Here is a 15176-nt window from a genome sequence, read left to right as displayed (position 1 = left end):
AGTGAGGGCCGCGGCCAGCCGATCCATATCCCTTGGCAGATCGAGATACATATAATATCATTTATGCGGGCGGCTCCCAAAGTGGTTGCATAGAATAAATTTGTCCTACCACATATTCACATGTGAAATTACCAAAACACCCAAAGATTTAATAATTTTATTAAAAATACTTTTAATATCCTCTTTAAGTATAAAATATCTATCTTATCCTTCTAAGTTAATTTTCTAAATTAATAAAATAAAGATATTTTTAAAAATAACATTAATAGTCTTAAATGTATTCTTAAACAAAAAATGTTAAACTTTAAAGGTTTTAAAATTTATGCTATTTGTGTTTATAGAATAGTGTTTCTTAAAAGAGCCTTGAGTCGTACTTCTTTACAAAAAACAATTTACCGTGGTAAAATGAACTTAAGTAATAATTATTATTATTAAATGTAGTTAAACATTATAACAAATGGAGCAAATCGGTGATTTCGCTGATCTCAAATTTAAGTATAAACTCTTTCGGAGAATGAATCTGGTGTGAATTGATTCTTATCGAATGAAGCAACTCTATCTTCTGTACAAAAAGTAAAATCTATCATCTCAGCAGTTTTATACATTGGCTCCACAACCACCGTTACAGTTGACCACGACAGAAGAAGATATTACTCAGTTTCGTTGAGATTCGAACCCTTACTTTCTTTTACAAGTTTGCTCCGTCGTAACCAACTCAACTATATTCTGGAGGCATGAAGCAATTCCGTAGAGACCGATAATGATAACAAAGAAAAGAAGAAAAAAATAGAGAAGAGAAACATGAACAAAAACTTAAGAGGAAAGCTACAGCGGAATAATTTTTTTGAATCGATTCAAAAAATATTTAATTATATATTTAAAATTATTAAATTTGAATTGAACTTAATATATTTAATATTTTAAACATGATAAAATGAGGCAAATGGGTGATTTGGTTGATCTCAAATGTCCATCATCATCGTCAGCCCCACAATAAAATAAAATAAAAAGATAAATTATAATACCGAACGACCTCAGATGGAAAGACTATAACTACTCCAAGGAATGAACCATGGGAGAATCAATCCTTACAAAATGAAGTAACTTTACCGCTCAAATACCAACTTGATTACGTTACGTCCATGGGACCGATAATGATAACAAAGAAAGAAGAGAAGGTGGAGAATAAAAACAAGAACAAAGAAGAGAAGGTGGAGAATAAAAACAAGAACAAAGGCCTAAGAGCAAAGAGACAACGCCAAGGCGTTGGGGGAAAGCGACAACACGAACTCAAAGGAATAGTTTTTTAATCGGCTTAAAAAATATTTAATTTTATATTTAAAATTATTAAATTTGAATTGAATTTAATATATTTAATATTTTTTTCAATTTGAATTTGAATTTATTTTTTATTTATGTATTTAATTTTTACAATCCGATTAATTTTAGAGGTGGCCGATTTGATTCTGAATAAGTTTTCCATCCATCATCCAAATAAAATCAAAAAACGATAACTAACCGAATCCGTTTAAGTAAAAGTTTTCCAACGGCCATAGATTATGACGAATGATCAAACTTCATAAAATTTTCAAATTCTCATATGTAATATGATGTGAATAAGATTTAAACTCTTGTTATTTATATGGAGAGGGCGTCTTAACTTCGACGAGATTTGATCCTTGTCCACTTCAATAAATTTACTCTGCAATAACTAACTCAATCATGCTCAAGGGATAACTGAATTTAAATTCATTTCAGCAAAAAGGTAGAATTCACCACCGTAATGATCCCATGCGGTCAATTTCATGGCCATCCATGAAGAGGAAAATCGAAAAACTATAGTTGGTCACGATGGAGGAGGCATTACTTCAAGATTCGATCCTTGCCTACTTCAACAACTATGTTTCATTGTAACCAATTCAATTCAATTATATCTCAGGGGCAATTGAATTTAAATTTATGCTACCATGTTTGATTGCCAAGACGTTGCTACGGAGTCACTTATGAATGGAATCAAATTATATATATTAGATCTAAATTTGAATTTAAATTAGATTTAAGTTAAAATTATTTATATATTGGAACTCCAAATGGAATTCAAATATCTAGTATATTTTTCAGAGTTCAAAATTACATAATAATATTTGTTTATGTTATAATTTTTTTGATAATTTAAATTTTTAATTTTTATTATCCGATTAATTTTGAAAATAATTGAATCGGTCCAATGAAAATTTTCTAGCATAAATTCTAAAATTACTACAAAAATAATAAATCCTAATCAGCCCCATTGACTATCTCTAGGGGTAATCGGTCCGATTCTATAAAAATTTTCCACCGGCCACCAGGGACAATCTCTAGGGGTAACCGGTCCGACCCCACTGTAGTTGGGGATCGAACCGTAAATATCTAGGTGACAACTTGGATGTTCTATCGCGACACCATTGTCCCGAAGATAAAGTACTACAGTAACATATAACAGTGCAACATCGATAGTCGATCTGCAACTCGAGTTTTTCGTCGGTGCATATCCATCCCAGTAGAGGATCGAACCCCCGTTGCGCCTCGACGGCTACGTCAAGCCGGGTTTTTTTAATGATCCGTAGGGTTAGGGTTTGTAGGGTTTAAGACTTTGATGTCTTATAAAACAAAAACATACAGTGCATTCTAATAATTAAAAAGAGACATATTTTAAAAAAAATTCACATTTTTATTTAAAAATGTGTGCAACAACGTAGACAGGATGGATCCATGTGGCACCATACTTATTAGACTTTGACCTCGACGACACCGTCCCATCGATCTCCACTCATTCAATTCTTCCTTCGCCACCACGTCCCGATGATCACCTTCATGTAGCCGCTCATCCGTCCCAATGCAACCCGGCGACGCCGCCCAACCGCTTCCTCCTCCTCCTCCTCCTCTCTCCGTCGATTCCTTCCCCGCCACCCCGATCGGCCGCCAGGGCCCCGCCGCCTCCCCCTTCTCCCTGGGATCCTCCCAGTCCCCCTCCCCCCTCTCCCTTAGCCGCTTTTCCCCCTCCCGGGGCTCCCCGGATTCGCGGGGCCGCTGGTGGAGGGAACCCCTCCAGGTCCTCGGTTCCATGCTCGGCTCCGACGGCGGCGATCGGCGGACGAGGAGGAAGAGGGCTGCTGTCGGCGGCGGCGGCGGCGGAGGAGGAGGAGGAGGAGGGTCTGTCGGTGGCGCTAAGGGATGGCAGAGGCGGCGGACGAGGGAGATCGTGATGTGGGGCGGCCTGGTTGTCTTCTTCTTCCTCATGAATTGGTGGATGTTCTCCCGGCTCCAGGACACTCCCATCCGATTGCGTCGCGGGAATGCATCGGCCCGATCTTTGTCCCGGCCGTCTATTCTGGTACTTTTCCTTTATGATTACGTTAAATTTGGAGCATGAGTTGTTACTACAAGTCGAGCTTTACCAGAATCTAACTAAAATAACCGTTAGTCGCAACTTGCAAGGCCAAGGTTGGCAAGGACTAAAGATCTAACTTGGCACGGTGGGCGATTTGGTAGGACAAGAAGAACCTAAGAAAGCAAAGTTCTTAGAAGAACCATATTTGGCTATAATTTATCATAGGCACTCATCATCATTGTCACTATGCCATGCTTATCCCAACTAATTATGTTCGTCTAGTTGAAAACAATTAACCCATTTATAGTATTACCTAAAGTCTTCTTTGGCCTTCCACTATGCCTGGCACCTTTCACTCTATTCTATTCAGGTCTTTTAGATATAGATTTGTGTTTTTTTTTAATTTCTAACGTACTGGTGATGAAAATTTAACATTGTGCCTGTATAGGACTGCTTGGAATCTAAACGTATTTCCATCCAAAGTGCAGATTAGGTAGATTGATCTATATATTGAAAGTATTCAGTTTCATTGTAATTCAAAATAATGATTGGTGATAATTTAAAGTCCAAGATAACTAAGTTATGCTGGAAATATTTTCTCATTGATAATCTGACTGATTATTGAACATAGTGAAAAGGCACCATAGAACTAGAATTCCATTCTCAAAATTTAGTGGAAGTGTCATTTTAAGCATTTGATGTTGTCCATCTTGATGGTTTCTTGAATTTTTTTTTTTGTTATACATAGGATTGAATCTATCATGATAGTTTTATCATGCAAATGTAGTTTTGTCCAGGTAGATAATATGTTTTAGAGTGATAGTACCATACTGTTACTTTTTAGAATTCTTTAATGACCAGGTAAGATCTTATATGATCTGGTGTCTCATATTTATACTTGCAGAAGTGGGACATCTATGGAAATAGTCATAAGATTACAGGAGTCATGTTTTCCAGGTTGCTTGGTTTGGCTGCCCATGCTCTGGCTGAGGTAAATTTCATTGTCACCTTTGTTGAGAAAGGTGAATAATGCAAACTGAGCTTTCTAACACGACTTCAGCTAGAATCTCCATGATATGCTGTTTGTGGTCTAGGCTGATGGCAGTCCGGAGCCTCAGGATCTATGGAAGGAACCAATAGATCCTTCTACTTTATGGAAGCAATGTGCTTATAAACGCAGTTGGGAATCATGTGGTATGCTATTCTTTTTTTACTTTTTTATTTTGTTTTTCATGAAGTAAATTTTCTTGCAATCTTTGCTTTTTTCCTATTTAACTTCTATTTTTTTCTGTTTGACCAAATATTATCAGCTTGGTAATCCTAGATTGTTTTTTATTAATTATCATTCACAAATTGTCCTTTTTTGGATAATGTAGATGGACATAATGGATACATTTTAGTCAGTGCAAATGGAGGTATTAACCAGCAACGTGTTGCTGTAAGCAATCTCACTATCTTTTAATACCTCTATTAATTTTACAATCACCATTTTTCTATTTGTTTATGGTCTTTGGATGTAGTAGATTAGAATCGTTGTATTGCTAACATGAAAACCATCAAGTTTAAGAACCTTAACATAAAGATACATGGTTTATTTTGAAGCTCGAAGACCAGGAAAGTTTACCTCTTGAGATAATTTTCCTTTTTAGCTTTCAAATACCTTATAAGAATTCTCCGTTTGCTTGTGATGGTGTGTCATCTCTCTATATTATATTCTCTATGCATGACTCAACTTTTTAAGTCCTTGGTACCTTTATTATGTTCAACACCTCAAAGAGAATCTGCTACAAAGAATGTGAAAGGGAAGTGAGGTTGCACTATCTATCAAATTGAAGGTGCTGATTCACTCAATGGAGATTGAAGAAGAAAATCCTACCATGAAGAGAAAACAGTTTGGCACCAAGTTGATAAAACTATTATATTGAGATAACACCTACAACATTATGCAACTAAAGCTAATAACTCTAGCATGCATATATGGTTATGAATTCAACATTCCTACAACATGGATGAGTTCAAATTATATATTAAAAATTACATAAAGATATAATGTATTTGATGCATTGATATTTTCTCACCTTGTTATCTCATTTCGTTTGCTGTCCTTCATTCCTGTTTTAGGATATAAAACATGGTCTTTGTGTGTCAGATCTGCAATGCCGTTGCTGTTGCTCGATTACTTGATGCCACTCTTGTGCTACCTCGATTTCTATACAGCAGTGTTTGGAAAGATATAAGGTACGCTATTACCTTGGGTGGGCTTATAGCCTTTCACTAGGACATTTTCTCTATTAAAATATCTTGTCAAAATTTTCTTGAAGTGTTTTGTTATATATTTTATAACCAAACAATAAATGAATTCATTAAGAGCTGATGTCATAGTGCTTGACTGTCATTTGGGGCTCTAATTGTGTGCTTTTGTTCTTCCTAAACTTGTTTTATTATAATTTGTAGATTTGTGATTGTCTAATAACACCCAATTTCAAGCTTCAATGTGTCCTAATTAATGAGCATGCCTGTGGCTCCTTGGCTACTCAATTTTACCTGTTTGATTTTGGTTACAACTTCAAACTTCATGCTCTTATATCCCACAATTCATTCATGTTACTGCATAGCACCCTAAGCCATTGAAGATCATGGGTCGTTCTCATTTACCACTTTAGAAGGGAAATACAGTGAAATGGCTGAAAATAACCATTTCCTTTGATCACATTTCAATCTGCTTGTAGTTGTGTTGCTTTAAGAAAATCACTAGACTGCTATGCAACAATTTTATCAAAGGAGATTGCTTTATAGTTTTATCAGTCTAAGAGTTCTTATATCCCGTTTCTTCTTCATGCAATTCCTATTGCATTGTAGTTTAAATCCTTGTAAGAACTGAATGATCCAACTCTTATCAGTAATTGATTGTTTATTGCAAGGGGGAAGGTGTTAGGAAAGAAGTCTAATATTTACTTAAAGAGGAGAGAACTATTAATAGGTAAAATTTTCTGCAATCTAATAGATGAAAATTTTAAAATATGTGAATAAATTGATCATGAAATCAGAAAGATAATGATACTTTAGAACGGAGAGAAGTCTGGCGTATATGCATCTCTTCATCAAGATCACTATAATGGTAAGTATTCTTAATATCCCATAGATGTTGCAACCATTTGGACATGCCTATCAAGTGAACAATATAAATTGTTAGAATCTTAGCCACAAGAGAATGTAGTCAATGTCATGTGTTTATCCTTTTGTTACCAATCAAACTTTGATTGATCTTCTAAACTATCAAAATATGTGTTAACAGTGAACACCCACTTGTTTCTAATAGGAAACCTCCTTTAGGTTGTGTTTACCCTTTTAGAGAAGAGAGGAAAGTGGAGGAAAGTTGCAAATTTCGAGGTGTTTCCTTTGTTTACCTTGCCAACATTTTGACAGGAAAGGAGCCCATCACAATCTTGCAAAGGTGATTTGAAGCCAAGTTAGCCAAAACAAAATAAGCATGGTTTCCCTCAATGAAATTCTGAGCAAATGGTCGGTTTTGCCTTATGTCTCCATGAGACCTCGTTGAGTTGGACAAGGATCATGTGAGCATCGGTAGCAATGGCATATGGAAAGCAATGAAAGGTGGGTGTGGGTGGTCAGGCATGGTTGGCGAGGTCAAGTGTAGTCAAGGTTGAGTGTGGGTGAGTAGCTAGTGGCAGGGGTTGCATTGTTGAGGCAAGCAAGCGAGGAAGATGATGTGGTGTTATCATAATTCCTTCTCCTCTCTTCTCCCTCGATGAAGATGAGGTAAATGGAGGACAATGTTTTTTCTCTCTCTTCTCCTCTCTCCTCTCCTTCCTCCTACCAGAGAGTAAACACAACCTTAAGTGGAGGAATCTAATTTCCAGGGGTTATTACAATGCAACAATTCCATTTCATCTATCATAGCTTATCTCCACCCTGGATTAAGTAAAGCCTTGGAAATAATATGAAGCACAATATTAAGCTAATAATGTAGCATAAGTAATGGGGAAGATGTAAGTGGTGCACTTACAAGAACCTTTCCTCACAGCAACATGTCAAGGTTGAGTAGGATCTGAAAGGGTTTTGGTATGGTAGCAGAGTTTGAATATGTGACTCTAATAGGATCTCACTTCCTATCTTGCTTCCATGGCATCTCAAAATCCATTGGTGATATGTTGCCATCACTCATCCTAGGAGGCAGGTTTTGGACCTCCAATTCCACATTCATCATATCAGAGGAAGTGGATCCAGGTTTACGGATAGCAATGACTTTATGATCTGCCTATTACAAATCAAATCTCTTTTCTTGAATTGTCTTTAAGAAATAAGATCAGACCTAATCTTCTTGTGCCCTTCTCTGTGACCAATTAATCACTGATCAACCTACTAAAAAAATCAAATGTCTTATGAATCAGATTTAATCTACTCCTTTATGCTGTACACAGAATTGCTTGCTGCACCAGATCTGCTCACCTGATTGTGCTTTTGAGCAAAACCTCAGTTGATAGTCATCATGCATGAAGGGGTACCTTCACTTGAAGAGCATGTCAAGTTCTTTAGCTACCATACCATTCTCCTATTCTACAATCCTCCAAGTATTTCCAGGTCTATGACTTTCGCCATATAGAAATTGAATGGCGAAGTTATGACTCTTGGGTCGCTGCCTTCAGTGTATCGTTCATGGTTCTTGCCTGGGCAGACCAAGATTGTGGCAACAATCAGATTCATAAAAAGTGGTGTTAGATATCATTGAAACAAATAATTTTGTTAACGACGATGACTAGAGTGGGCAATGATGGCAAACAACATGAGTTTGTATATATCAGATAATAACTACAGGGAGACTAAGTAATTCTCAAGGAAGAGAAGAGAATTACATATAGAGATCATGACTCTAATACAATATTGAATTGGGGGGGGGGGGGGGGGGGGGGGCAAAATCAGACCCTAGATGATCCCTTCTAATTTTGAGTATGTATTACATTAAGGACAATTAATTATTCACAACTATTTATATATTACAAGTATATCCTGAACTGTGAACAATCCCAAACTAGCATTCTCTTTATGTAGGTACACAAATTCTAAGCATGAAATAGTACAGAAATAATTCCTACACCAAGCACTGAAGTTTTACTTCAATTGATTTATGAGCGACATGTAATTTTTTAGTTTATGGCGAATTTGATGCTTTCCTATTTAATTATTAATTGCATAACATTCTCCTATTCTTTCCATTTTTAGTTGATGATTATTTTAGTATAAACAATGACATGATTAAGTTCTATATCTTAGCCAGTTTGGCGATATATACCAGGAGGAGCATTTTATCAATTACTTAAAGGATGATATTCCTATTGTTAAGGAATTGCCTGTTGAACTGCAATCACTAGACTTGGAAGCGATAGGTAGCATTGTAAGTTTGTTTTCTTGCCAGCTATTTAAGGACTTGCATTGACAAACTTCTAAGCTTAATTTGATATTTATGTCATTGCTTCACTTAAAACTTGGTAGTTTTTTGCAGGTGACTGATGCTGAAATAATGAAAGAATCAAAACCAAGTATTTACCTGAAAAAAATCCTTCCTATCTTACTCAAGAATAGTGTGGTCCATTTTATTGGATTTGGAAATCGCTTGGCATTTGATCCTATACCATTTGAACTGCAGGTATGTTGTTTACAAGATTTTCTGTATCTATTGTTCATTATTTATTATAGGGCAAATTTCACTTCAATCTCAAATTTAACCTGATTTTCAAAGTGCCTGCTAGAGCTCTAGGGTATTCAAACTCTTGTAATTTCACCTCCTAATCATCAATACCATTAGTTTACTGGGTGGAAGTGACATGCCACATGCATGGCATATCCACCACGTCATCATTTGGTTAGTTGAATTAACGGTGTTAATGATAAAGGGGCGAACAACAAGAGTTTGTAAAGTCCAAAGGATATCCAAAAGATATTTTGAAAATGAAGGTAAAGATCAGAGAGCAAAATGAGAATTTTCTATTCTTGTATTCAGTTACCACAACATTTTTTATTAAATAAATATTTTCTAACTTCAATGCCCCTAGGCTTTGATTTTGATCTGAATGTCATTGGAATTTCAAAATAAAAAAATGCAGATATTGTGGTCCTATATTCCTGAATCCATTCCGTGTTATGTTCTATTTTAAAAATCAGAAATACCATTATTCAATTTGAATTTACTCTGATATCTAGCTTTTTTCTACTTCAATTCAGCGGGCAGAAATCTGTTTGTTTTCACGTTCATTTACTACTTCTTTCGCCACAATGTTTCATTTTCTAATAAAAAGGATTATCTAGAGGCTTCGGTGCAGATGCAACTTTCATGCCCTTCAGTTTGTTGAAAAGATTCAGGAGACTGGTGCCTTGCTTATACAAAGAATGCATCATGGCGGAACACTTCCAAGATCATTGGAACGTAATTTATTAGGTTCTTTTGCAGAAAGACTTACTATAGAAGGGAAGAATAATACCCCGTCCAAATATTTAGCCATGCACCTTCGGTTTGAAATTGACATGGCGGCATACTCAATGTGTTATTTTGGAGGCGGCAAGGATGAAGAAGATGAATTGGAAGCATACAGGGCTATCCATTTTCCTGCACTAATGCTTCTGAAAAATACCACAAAGTATGTGATTTGTTTATCTAGATTCTAGTGGAAAGTTATTCTTTTCTAAATCATTTCAATATTAACTTTATTGTTACTGAGATTATAGATGATAGGATAGCTATTTGAAATTTCTTAAATCAAAGCCAATATATTTCAGGGTGCCTTCTGCTGCATTCCTGCGAGCTGAAGGCCAATGTCCGCTTACACCCGAAGAAGCTGTGCTTATGCTTGCTGCTCTAGGTTTTAAGCGCAAAACAAGCATATATGTTGCAGGCGCACAGATTTATGGAGGCAAGTATAGAATGGCAACTATAAATAATCTATATCCACGCTTGGCAACCAAAGAAACCCTTCTATCTCCATCTGAAATCGAACCATTTCGCAATTTCTCGTCTCAGGTACTGCTACTTTCAGTTCATTTTGGTGACATTTTATTTGAGAAAAGAATGTGAAAACCTAGTAAGTTGATTAGAAGAACTTGGATTATGTTATGACATAGTTCATATGACGATGTCATCATGCAAAAAATTCATAGGTGGAAATGTTTTGTTCGTCAGAAAGATAGGATCCTATTTTTTGTTGTAGGGTATACATCTGTAGTCCCTTTGATATGTTTGGTCTTTGTTTGTTGGGATCAAAGTGTCTCTCACATCACAAAAAGGAATTTATGACACTCTTGCACCATGTTTTAGGATTTGCTGCCTCAAATCATGTACTTGTTGATTCAAAATTGATTTCTCTAGAATGTGGAGTAACCTCCCCCAGAAGCTGACATCATTGAATCTTCTACTCCCTTAGTAGAAAGCACAAACACAACAAAAGACAAGATCAATCAACAAAGTTCCAAATCTTTATAATACGAGGGCAGAAAAATTAAAATTGGACAAATTCTGTCCACATCTTGTATAAGGGACTTCTCAGTCTTCTGTGGATTTCTTCTCAACATTGATTTTAAAAAATAGGAACTTCTCTACCACACTCTCTGCCCGTAAAAAAAAAATCACCTTTGATAAGAAAACTGTCTTCTCTAAAAGGCTTTTGATCTCCTAAAGCCAGTAAACTCACCCCATGGCATCTCTTTAAACTCCAGAACATCCACCAGTGAGAAATTTACAGCTCTAACTGTCAACATCTACCTGCTGGGCCTAATGTTGTAGAATGCAATATCTATTTCACCCTTTTATTTATTTTATAACTCCACTTTGAGCACCCAATAACAGTTAAAACATCGGCAGAGGAAATCAAGAACACTTTCAGTATGACAATTCACATATTTATTGAAATTTGCTTGATATATTGTAAAGTACATTAACATGTTTGATGTCTGCTGTTCTCATGCAGTTAGCAGCTCTCGACTTCATTGTGTGTGCCGCAGCAGATGCATTTGCCATGACAGATTCCGGAAGCCAATTGTCAGCGCTTGTTTCAGGTTACCGAATGTACTATGGAGACGGTAATCTTCCTACAATAAGGCCTAACAAACGCAGGCTAGCTAGTATATTTCTGAAGAACTCCACAATCGAGTGGAAGGAGTTCGAGGGGAGAGTGCAGAAGACGATCAAACAGACCAAACAAGTTCATGAAAGACCTACGGCTAGGAGTGTCTACAGACATCCGCGATGCCCCGAGTGCATGTGCAGGGCGGAGGGGGATCCCCCTGTTGTGCTTCCTTGAAGAGTTTCAGTTGCTTCAGTGAGATTATTTTCGCTCTTCCCATGGAGGGTTGCATGATCTTGAAATATTATTATATGATTTGCAATCAAATTACGCCAGGAGGGGAGTTATAGCAGCAGCTTCACTGATTGTTAATGGTGGTAATTATCGATGCTAATTAAATATTTTGGATGGATTCTCTACAGCATTGGACAAATTCTATATTGCTTCAAATCATGTCTATCAACATAAGTGAAGCATCTGTATGCGTTTTTAAGCAGGTTAGTTTTCTTCTTCAACTGGCATTCTGTAAATCTGTATTTGAGTTGACTGTTTGTCGTATGAGTTAGGTTGAATCTACTAGCAAAAAGGACCAAAAAGAATGAAGAAATTTCCATTACACTTCGTCATGTCAGGAAATTACACTTATTTTTTCTCTTTCACCAATTTAACTTTTCTGATTTTTTTTTAAAGAAACTTTGTCTGACCCCGTCACATGCATGCCATAGATCTGCATGTGCTCGCAGATCTAAGTATATACCAACAAGTGACGCACATTACAGATAATATAAATTGTTTTCCCTGGCACTAAAGTTATCTTTCCACTGACACAGAGAGAAATAAATAAATAAATAACAAAAGAGAGACAAGAGTCAAAAGGGTTACGGCATCAGTCCACATGCTATGTTGCCTAGTAGAGCTTAGGTTACACTTACAGCATTCATTGAAAATTTATCTTAAAAACACATATATAATATTTTATAATAATTTTACTGCAAAAGAAAATTGATCTTACTCCTCCATTCCATGGCCCTTCCTTTTTCCCGTCAGGCTCCTGAAGGGAGGGCGCAGTTTCCAATCTCTGAAAAGGTGATTATTAGTAGACAAATTTATGTAAATCACATTTTTATTATTGTATGTATTAATAATAATTTATTATTATATAATTACTGGTTAAAAACTCAAAAGCAAAAATAATAATAATAATAATAACTCGATGAGTCGCGTCGAGTCATGTCATGTCAGAGTGGTGGCCCCCACGATTGTTGGGGGCAGGTGCACGCGGTAAAGAATCCAATGCAATCCGACAAGAAATTTATCATTTATGGGGTGGAAAGATCAAAACCGTCCACTGAAACCGAGATCTCAGAAAGGAAGCGATCTCAACCGTAGATTAAACACGAAATCGAGAGGATGTTTCGCTATGTCCCCCGATAAAAGCAAACGTTTCCATTTCGCCACCCATAATTCTACAAAACATAATTTCACTCCGTACTTTTTATAAGGGTAATTTTGATTAATTTGAATAATTAACAAAAGATAGAACAAAGGGGCACTTACTAGCATGGACGAGTGAATTAGTGAAAATATTATTAAAATATGAGGTGCAAAGTGAAATTTAAGCCGTCGATTAAACCCAATCTATACGGAGGGAAGAATTCGAACCGTCGATTAAACCCAAAACCTAGGAAAGGATAGATCCGAACCGTAGATAAGGTGTGAAAGAGAGACTCACTGGGCGATTGGGAAACGACGTAGGCGGCGCCGCCGAAGTAGCAGGAACCGCCGGCGCGGCCCTGCTTCTGGTAGTAGCTGTTGAAGGCGTAGGAGGCGTGCGCCTCCACCGTGTCGGGCTCGAAGCACGCCGCCCCTGGCTGTATGTGCTTGCAATCCGCTCCCCCTTCCCCGCACGCGAAGTCCAGAGCCGCCTGCAACCTCGCTTTCCCCACCGCGGCGTTCGCCACGCACCAGCTCTCGCCCGTCGAACTCGCCCGCACCGTACCCCCCGCCCCCTCCGCCGCCGGAGGCGCAGAAGTAGAATTCGACACCGACGGCCTTCCCCTGTCTTCCTCCCACCTGAGCCTGCCCCCGCCTCCGACGCCGCCGAGCGTGAACTCGACGTCGTACACCTTCCCCTCGTCGGGGTAGAACAGCCCGTAGTTCCGCTCGGAAGCCGGCCCGAACTTCTGGTTCTCGTTGAACAGAGCGAAGAGGTACACGTCGATGTCGGCCTGCGGCCGCAGCGGCGTGCCGGCGTTACCAGAGAGAATCCGCCGGATTAGGTTTCCATTGTAGGCGGCGGCGTTCTCCGCCGCCGCGCCGGTCTCCTTGGTGTCGCCCTTCGACGGCCACCCCGTCTCCGACACCACGATCTTGATGTCGTCGTACTTGAGCGCCGACATCGCCGCGAACACCGCGTCGATTTGGGCGTCGAAGAGGCTGTAGTACTTGAGTCCGTTGCCGGCGTCGACGACTCCGGAATTAGGGCGGAACAGGGCGTAATCGAGGGAAATGACGTCGGAGTTCGCTTCGTAGGCGAAGAAAGGATAGGCGTTGATCATGAGATGGGAGCCAGTCTGTCGCAGAAACTCTAGCATCGGCCGGATCACCGTCTCCACTAGCTCCGGCCGGAAGCAGCCGGCGGAGGAGGGGTAGGAGTTTTGGAGCGCCGTGAGGGCGATGGGGGACGAGATCTTGACGTCGGCGTCGAGATGGAGGCGGGCGAGCGCGGTGTGGACGTTCTGCATCGCCGGGACGAGGAAGTTGGTGATGTTGCGGGGGAAGACGAAAACCTCGTTCCCGACGGCGATGGAGTGGATCTGGGTGGAGGGGAAGTAGGCGGCGACGTTGCGCTGCACCCATTGCAGAGCGAAGCCCGGACGGGCGGCGACGGAGGCGAGGAGCTCGTTGGGCACGGTGACCACCACCTTGATGCCGGAGCCGGCGAGGGCGCGTAGGACGGAGGGGTCAGCGTCGTATAGCTTGACGTGGCCAATGCCGTTGGATTTCAGCAGCTCCACCACTTTGGTCGCCGGAGGCAGGTTGTTGGCCACCCTGCCATAGTTGACACCGACGTTTCCGGCTTCTGCAACCAAAGAAACCGCCATTAAAAGAAAGAAAGCTAATTTGGAGCTCAGAAAAAGCTGATTTTTCTCGCCGTACCGGAAATAGAGGAGCCGAGGAAGGCTAACAAAAAGATGGAACAAAATCGAAGAAGCTCCATGACCTGAAACAGAGCATGAGATGAGATGAAGAGAAAAAGAAAAAATAGCAGATTCGAAGAATGAGGAGGACTCACCGCCCGTGTAGCTTGATTTCTTCCTCAGATTGCAGGGATTAGGGATGGAGAAAGCGGCGGAGAGAGCAGAGTGAGCAGAGCAGAGCAAGGAAGAAGACGAAGTGCACTCTTAATCTGATGGCAACTTGGCAAATGGAGTTTTGGCTTGCGGTGTGGTCCACCCACGTACTTTGAGGTCCCCACCCGGATTCCTGATCCGCTGTTTGCCGCCTTAGATACTGCACCGTGTCATGCTTTTCTTTTTTGGTGGTTGGCGGGACAGAGTAGGCAACGTGTCGGAGCGTGTGTGACCCAACAGCTATTTGTTTGTTTGCGTCCCTGCACCTGATCATATATCTGCCCTGGGTTAAAGCGGGAACCACTAATGGCGGGAGCACGATTTCAGTCCGAATAAATGCATAACAGACTTGTAAAAATAATAAAAAATAAGAATTCAAAT

General features: G+C 39.3%; 2 protein-coding genes across 2 annotated transcripts; one reads left to right on the top strand and one right to left on the bottom strand.

Moving 5' to 3' along the window:
- The first annotated feature begins 2824 nt into the window (after positions 1 to 2824).
- On the top strand, positions 2825 to 12058 carry LOC141848046 (O-fucosyltransferase 2-like). Its single transcript, XM_074736156.1, has 10 exons — positions 2825 to 3373; positions 4275 to 4361; positions 4465 to 4564; positions 4747 to 4808; positions 5520 to 5608; positions 8663 to 8783; positions 8892 to 9035; positions 9695 to 10023; positions 10163 to 10403; positions 11347 to 12058. Exons 1-10 carry the CDS (start codon positions 2876 to 2878, stop codon positions 11677 to 11679), a joined length of 2004 nt encoding a protein of 667 aa, XP_074592257.1. The 5' UTR covers positions 2825 to 2875; the 3' UTR covers positions 11680 to 12058.
- Positions 12059 to 12226: 168 nt separating this feature from the next.
- On the bottom strand, positions 12227 to 14815 carry LOC141847678 (glucan endo-1,3-beta-glucosidase 12-like). The gene is made up of 4 exons (XM_074735742.1): positions 14738 to 14815; positions 14602 to 14665; positions 13175 to 14524; positions 12227 to 12520 (listed from the first exon to the last, which is right to left on the bottom strand). The coding sequence occupies exons 2-4, from the start codon at positions 14660 to 14662 to the stop codon at positions 12486 to 12488; spliced, it is 1446 nt and encodes a 481-aa protein (XP_074591843.1). The 5' UTR covers positions 14663 to 14665; positions 14738 to 14815; the 3' UTR covers positions 12227 to 12485.
- Positions 14816 to 15176: the final 361 nt, after the last annotated feature.

Source organism: Curcuma longa, chromosome 16, assembly GCF_044706935.1.
Source record: "Curcuma longa cultivar G26 ecotype Majalengka, Jawa Barat chromosome 16, ITB_CL_G26_1.1, whole genome shotgun sequence".
Taxonomy (NCBI): Eukaryota; Viridiplantae; Streptophyta; class Magnoliopsida; order Zingiberales; family Zingiberaceae; genus Curcuma; species Curcuma longa.
The sequence above is the reverse complement of the archived record's forward strand: the minus strand, read 5'-3'. Positions and strand labels throughout refer to the sequence as shown.

Bases quoted from the DNA above. Each gene is read 5' to 3' on its own strand.
- LOC141848046 (XM_074736156.1), top strand. From the start codon at position 2,876: ATGCAACCCGGCGACGCCGCCCAACCGCTTCCTCCTCCTCCTCCTCCT. The intron at 4,809-5,519 runs GTAAGCAATCTC...TTTGTGTGTCAG, and splicing joins TTAACCAGCAACGTGTTGCT to ATCTGCAATGCCGTTGCTGT. The intron at 10,024-10,162 runs GTATGTGATTTG...AATATATTTCAG, and splicing joins CTTCTGAAAAATACCACAAA to GGTGCCTTCTGCTGCATTCC.
- LOC141847678 (XM_074735742.1), bottom strand. From the start codon at position 14,662: ATGGAGCTTCTTCGATTTTGTTCCATCTTTTTGTTAGCCTTCCTCGGC. The intron at 14,525-14,601 runs GTACGGCGAGAA...CTTTGGTTGCAG, and splicing joins CCTCGGCTCCTCTATTTCCG to AAGCCGGAAACGTCGGTGTC. The intron at 12,521-13,174 runs GTGAGTCTCTCT...TCACCTTTTCAG, and splicing joins CGTCGTTTCCCAATCGCCCA to AGATTGGAAACTGCGCCCTC.